Genomic DNA, 7,336 nt, shown 5'->3' with positions numbered 1-7,336 from the left:
GAACTGTCGAACTGTGTGTTAAAAGTTTATCTCGTCGAATTAGTTATTCATATATTTAAATATTATTTCTGATATTTAAGACTAAATAAATAGTTCAACTTAGATTAGTTTAAGTTATCACTTTATTAGAAAAGTAGTAATAAATATACACTTGAAGATTTTCAAAATATTTTACTGAATAATTTAAACAATTGTTTTAAACCATTAAGATTTAACGGTTAAAATTGTTTCAATTGTTGTTTTTCTGACAGAAGCTTGCGTTAGTACCCTCAGAAAAAAATCTGAATTACCCAGAAGTGGCACCTAAAGAAGTTTTACTTCAAAAATATTAAGGTACACGTATCAAAATAAAAACGATTCTATCTTTCAAGTTGGATCAAACTGAACACAGTGTGCAAATTTTTATTAAAATTGGTTCAGTACTTTAGCGAATTCATCCCCGACAAACAACGTGACACGAAGTTTTTATAAAAATAAAAATACTCAAGAGAGTATAATTAATTCATGACACAACAAAAGTACATAACTCACAATGACTAATCCAAGTACGCGACCTTTACAATGACCGGAGGCTTTCGAGACAATATTATAAAACCAAGGGTTCACTTTTACTCCCAGACTGAGAAAGTTACTAGTATCTAAATCAACGGGTCATAGAACCAGGGGGCGAAGCTATTTAAGGTAAGATGCCATGCGCCGGCGCACAGTTACTGTCTAACGCAGCTATGTGGAGGACGGCCATTTTATTTGCAATTGCGGTCACAACCACCGCCTTACCCGCTCAAGATACGGGTCATACAGACAATGACATTGAAAGCATCAATGACTGCCTCAAAAAGGAATCAACGTCTTGCCTAAAATATAAATTCTTTTCGTTTGTTGATAAATTTATCGGGCAAAAGGAGACGTTTGCGTTAACTGATGGAGTGACAGTTGTACGGTCATCAGACACACCCGAAACGGGAGCACCAAGAGGTTTGGATCCCGTCTCCAGATTGAAGAACTATTTAGACACTCATTCGCTCCGTGTTGAAGTCAAAGGATCAGATGTAATCGATACAGTTTCTAGTGTTGGTCGAGCTATAGAAGATACAGTATCCTCGTTTGACGATGATGATTTATCAGAGGAGTCCCGGGGGAAGAAAAAGAAAGCGGCGAAGATCTTTGGTCCAATAATTGCCGCCGTTGCACTGAAAATGATGGCATTACTCCCGTTAGCTATTGGTGCTATCGCCTTGATCGCCGGGAAAGCGTTGCTGATTGGAAAGTTGGCATTAGTACTCTCTGCTATAATTGGTTTGAAGAAGCTGCTTTCACAGCAAAAGCATGTAACTTACGAGGTGGTCGCTCACCCGCATCATTCAACCAGTCACACAGCAAGTCATGATTATGCTGGTGCAAGCGGATATGGTGCAGAAACAGCAAGCTACAGTGGCGGATCAGCACACGGAGGTGGCTGGGGTCGCGCCCTAGACTCTCAAAGCCTGGCGTACGCCGCGCAAAAACCTTAACCTACAAACCTGAATTGCATAGACTGACTTCTTCCGTGTGCATGTGTGTGTGTTAGTATTTATACGAATGCTTCTGTTATGCCTTATTCTAGTATTTATGGAAGACTGTAATATTTTATTTGTGTACCTGGCTTTAATTATTATTTAAGTGTCTTCTTGCGCTCGTCGAGGATATTAATTTAATAGCATTTGATTATTTTTATATAATTTGTTATTTCGTTGATTTCGTTATTTTTCCTTTGTTTAAATATTGTCAGTCAATCGACTTGCGGGTTGTTACATTGTATATATTTATAGATTCAGTATTTGTATTATAATATAGTATATATTTGATAGAATGTTCTCAATAGCTATAAGTGATACTGAAAAGTTCAAAGATGTTTATTTTAATAAATTATTATGAGGGTATACCGCTGGTTTTATTACATTCTTTTGTTTTATTATTATATTTTTAATTTTAATCTGATTTCTTGTATTAAGAAACGAAGTCATTTATATAACATAATGCTTATTAAAGTCATTAGTAATTCAATATTTTTTGCTTAAAAAAATAAGAGAATTATTTGGAGAAACAAATGTATAGGGTAAAACCCTTTTTGCCACCATGATTAGTATAAATATAAAAGTATTCTATTTTCAAAAGTAAGTTAGTTTTGTTTCTGGAAATCCTTGGACGAGATCTAACCTTTAATATTTCTTCGGGCTTGGCCTCTTAGATATATTAATAAAAATTATTTTATACTACATGTAGTTGTACAGTTAGTAAAATCAAGCAATAACATGAACTATAACATTTAATAGAATACAATTTACTACTCTAATAATTATAATAGAAATACGACTGAAGACTATAGGATATTTAATTATATTATTTAAAATTATTATAAATCAACAGTGTAAATTACTTGTAAGAAAAATATGACAAACGTTTTGTAATGTGATAATAATTTCTGACGCAGTTCGAGTCATAATTTGATGCACGCTTCGTCGGAAGACAATAAAAGGTTTTTTGACGGAAAAAGTAAATTATTACTAGGTAACGACTACAGAGATGAATGCTTTATATCTCAGTAGTATAAATAATATTAGATTTATAATATAAAACTATAATAAGTATATAATTTATAACGCAGTTTTATATATTACAATAAAATACATTATGTATAGAAATATTTTCTTCCTAAATCGCAAACTTTTATTTTAAATTTAGCTGTGCTGTGGTGAGCATGTATGATTTATTTAGAACCTATTTATAAACTTCATTAAAATTTCTTCTACAAGACATTGGACCTGCATCACTATAGAAATAAGAACAAGAATATTTCTTTTAAAACTAAATAATTTTGTGCTTTTCCAATTTAAATCTTGATCCAACATCTTTTGCACAGGATGCCGGCTATATAGTGGCCACAACGACGCCACTATTTCGGCTTTTTATTCTTAATATGTAAGCATTGCTGTGTTTCAGTCTGAAGGGCGCTATAGCTAGTGATATTGCTGGGCAAATGAGGCATAAAATCATGTCTCAAGGTGACGAGCGCAATTGTAGTGCCGCTCAAAATTTGGGATATGCAAGAATCTTATCCTTAGTATCAATTACCATCAGCTGAAAGTGCAAATAAAAAAACATAACATACTCTAACTTTTTCACAAAGTTGCAGGTTTTTTTTTATTAATAACCTGTACTATCAAGTTGTTTAAGTTCTTCAGCTTATATGGAATTATTAGTAGAGTAGAAATCCAGGATTTCAACTCGTGCGCAGATACTAAGTAAAAGTAAGTGAAACGCGGATGCATCTGTAGGTCAGAACTAGTAAGAGATATTTTAATGTGAATAATATTCTTGCACGCTGTCATTAAGATCAATGATTATAACAACTATTAAGTTCACGTAACTAACATTACCGAGTACGGTTCGTTAACTGCTTTATTAATTATGCTTAGTAAGTAATGAGATGAATTACCTTTCGCGTTGAAATTGTACTTAGAGTTTTTTTATGATAAAAAGGGACGAGATGGAGGGAATTGATAAGCCCTGCCCATTACAATGCAGTGCCGCTCAGGATTCTTATAAATAATAAAGCTGTGGCATGAGCTTCCTTGTGCGGTGTTTCCGGGACGATACCACATGGGTACCTTAAAAAAAACGCTAACACCTTAGAATTATAACAAGTTTCTAAATTGCAACTAAATTATGGGCATTATAATTATGAAAGTGTATCAATCACATGGTGGAAGAGCGGTGTCTTTCAATTCAGGCATTAATTGCTTACCGGAGGACACTAGCCCAAATTATGTTTATGTTTGTTTTAAATATCATTATCATCATCAGCCGGAAGACGTCCAATGCTGGACAAAGGCCTCCCCCAAAGATGTCCACGATCGGTCCTGCGCTGTCCTCTTCCAACGTACCCGGCGATCTTGACCAGAACGACGGTCCATCTAATGGGGGGCCTACCAACACTATGTCTTCCTTTAAATAGAATATATAATAATAATAATAAAACGTTCATTTTCAAATAACCATGATCCATTGTTAGTTTTGCCCTGTGCTTCCCCGGGGTGTAAAAAGAATAGGGTAGTCCCAGGCCCAAGGGTGTCGTAAGAGGCGACTACGGGCTTATTGAAAGTGGGAGAGTCACGCTACCGTCTTTTGACGTCAGCACAATCGGGCCAGACTCGTCCGAGTTACTTACCACACTCGCACAGAATACCGGCGTGAAGTAGCGGCCTAGTGCCGCTATGTTTCGCATAGGTTAGTGTCGAGGACCGGAGGCCATTCCCCCCCCCCCCCCATCCCCCCAACAAAATATGAGAGTGGTACTAATCTGTGCATAATTTTGCATTGGCGTATGGTCTGCCCCACTTGGTTGAGTCGCCAACGCGGCTCCCGGATGTGGATAGCCAAATGCCGTCCTTATTAGATCTTCTGCTGACTACACATCCTGATAGTTACCAGGTCACTGTCAACGCCCCTCTCGGAACGTCCGACCATTGCCTGGTCAGGAGTGTAGTGCCTATCCGACGCCAACGTCGCAGACCACCAGCGACCCGCCGCTCTTGGTAACTTCAACCAGCCGTCCTTGCCGCCGTTGCACATGAGGAATGACACCCTGGCCCATACGGCAAAAGAGAAAGCCGATCTACTGTGCACTCTTTTTGCCTCCAACTCGACTCTTGAGAGCATAATTAACCGCTAGCTCTCGGTATACCTTGAGGGTCACCAGTTGATCAACAACCGGCAGTAAGGCTTTCGCCATGGTCGGTCGACTGGCGATCTTCTGGTATACCTAACACATAGATGGGCGGCGGCTATTGAAAGCAAGGGGGAAGGCCTTGCAGTTAGCCTGGATATAGCGAAGGCCTTTGATTGTATATGGCACAAGGCGCTCCCCTCAAAATTTCCATCATTTGGGTTTTCCGAGAGCTTATGCAAGTGGACCTCCAGCTTCCTCACTGGGCGCAGCATACAGGTCGTTGTCAACGGTTATTGCTCGAATCCCAAGCCCTTGAACGCTGGAGTGCCCCAAGGCTGTGTGCTATCTCCCATGCTGTTTCTTCTGCATATCAATGATATGTTGGACACCGCCAACATACATTGCAATGCAGACGAAAGCACTGGTGATGCCGTATACACGGGCCATGCAGGTCTCTCTCAGGAAATCGTCGACCAGTGCCGGGAGAAACTTGTGTCTTCTATCGAGTCCTCTTTCGAGAAGGTCGCGGAATGGAGTAAATTGAACCTTGTCCTATTTATCCCCCAGAAGACTCAAGTTTGCGCGTTTACCACTAAAAAAAACCCCGTTTGCCGTATCACCGCTCTTCGACAACACTTCCCTTAAAGCCTCGCCTAGTATCGGAATACTGGGTCTCGAAATCTCGAGTGATTGCCAATTTCGTGGCCATCTGGAGGGCAAAGCCAAATTGGCTTCAAAGAAGCTGGGGGTCATTAATAGAGCACGGCAATACTTCAAGCCGGCCCATATTCTAACACTCTACAAAGCGCAGGTCCGGCCACACATGGAGTATTGCTGTGATCTCTGGTCTGGCGCACCCCAGTATCTGCTCGATCCATTTGAACGCGTGCAACGCAGAGCAGCTCGAATTGTCGGGGACCCAGGTCTCTGTGAACGGCTGGATCACTTGGCGTTGCGTAGAGACGTCGCTTCATTGTGTGTCTTCTACCGCATTTATCACGGGGAGTGTTCCGAAGAGCTGTTTAACCTGATTCCTGCCGCCAAATTCCACCTTCGCACGACACGCCACAAATTAAGATATCATCCCCACCATCAATTTTTTTTATGATAATAAAGGACGCCCTGCCCATTACAATGCAGTGCCGTTCAGGATTCTTGAAAAACTCAAAAATTCTGAGCGGCACCACAATTGCGCTCGTCACCTTGAGACTAAGATGTTAAGTCTCATTTGCCCAGTAATTTCACTAGCTACGGCGCCCTTCAGACCGAAACACAGTAATGCTTACACATTACTGCTTCACGGCAGAAATAGGCGCCGTTGTGGTACCCATAATCTAGCCGGCATCCGGTGCAAAGGAGCCTCCCACTGGTAAAATGGATGTGTGGCGGTCCTCCACAGTGCGGTTTTCAAGGAGCTTTCTTCCTCGTACTACTAAGCTGTGGAATGAGCTTCCTTGTGCGGTGTTTCCGGGACGATACGACAAGGGTACCTTCAAAAAACCTTCCTTAAAGGCCGGCAACGCTCTTGTGACTTAACACCAGGTGACCCGTACGTTCGTTTGTCCTCCTATTCCATAATAAAAATAGTAAACTTATTGTGTTAGTAATTATAGCTACGAAGGGACATAGTTATTTTGAAGTTATACTTCTTTAGGCGCGTTATGAAAAAATGATGAGATTTTAAGATGAGCACGCATCACTGTAACACAAAAGTAACAAGGTGAAGTTAGTTCCTAAAATTATCTGAAATTTGAGACATTCGTTATTTTTTTTGGTTTCTACGTCCATTATAAGGATACGCAAAGGGTTCAAACCTATATAGTTATTTAATAATTAATTTTCAAAGCCATCGTTGCAAGAATTTTATAATATTGTTCTTTCTACAAACGTAGAATAGCAAGAGGAATTCAAGGATTTTTGCTTTTTAGGCCAAAGAATTATAACTTCTTGTGTGCATACATAAGTACGCACGGCATACGGCCAGTCCCCTCTGTCGACTATCGCCTACAGATAACTGTTACTGCTGCCTCGTATTCGGCGGAGTAGAGAAGCCGCTTTTAATGTAATTAATACACTAATGTATGTAATTAAATACTACTAATAATTGTTACACTAGAAAGATCATAACATACAAAATAGCTTTAAGGGTAAATTATCTATAAATAAATTTAAATGTTTTACTAAAAAGTCCTACTACTCCTCATCTGAATATCTAAGTGATCGGACAGCCTGGGACTAGATTATGATTATTTTATAGCAATAACAATCACTGTACAATATTGTATATTTTTATTGAAAAGAGTGCAAAAAAGAATACTGGGAGAGTTTCTTGCGCCGCTTCTTCTCTGTCAGAGCGCCATTTATTTCCGAAGCGGTAGTAGTATCTGGTATAATAATTATGACATCAAAAAGAATTCTAAGGGAATTAATTTTGAGAAAATAAAAGCCTTTTATGCCTTTTACATATATTTCGATTTGATTTGATGTGATTCAAGTTTGATTCAGTAGAGATGGATACAATATGTATTCAGTATCAATATAGGAATCCTATTGTTGGCGGATAATGATTAATGAGTAGGGTGGGGCGAAGAACTAGCGATTTATTAAGAAAATTGATTATGATTTGCT

At 39.1% G+C, this 7,336-nt stretch overlaps 1 protein-coding gene across 1 annotated transcript; it reads left to right on the top strand.

Moving 5' to 3' along the window:
• The first annotated feature begins 724 nt into the window (after positions 1–724).
• On the top strand, positions 725–1,910 carry LOC126979808 (uncharacterized). The gene has a single exon (XM_050829352.1). The coding sequence runs from the start codon at positions 726–728 to the stop codon at positions 1,509–1,511; it is 786 nt and encodes a 261-aa protein (XP_050685309.1). The 5' UTR covers position 725; the 3' UTR covers positions 1,512–1,910.
• The last annotated feature ends 5,426 nt before the right edge of the window (positions 1,911–7,336 follow it).

The sequence above is a fragment of the Leptidea sinapis genome, chromosome 4 (assembly GCF_905404315.1).
Source record: "Leptidea sinapis chromosome 4, ilLepSina1.1, whole genome shotgun sequence".
In the NCBI taxonomy this organism is placed as follows: Eukaryota; Metazoa; Arthropoda; class Insecta; order Lepidoptera; family Pieridae; genus Leptidea; species Leptidea sinapis.
This window is presented reverse-complemented; position numbering and strand designations above follow the sequence as displayed.

Coding starts and splice junctions, on each gene's coding strand:
- LOC126979808 (XM_050829352.1), top strand. CDS start 726: ATGTGGAGGACGGCCATTTTATTTGCAATTGCGGTCACAACCACCGCC.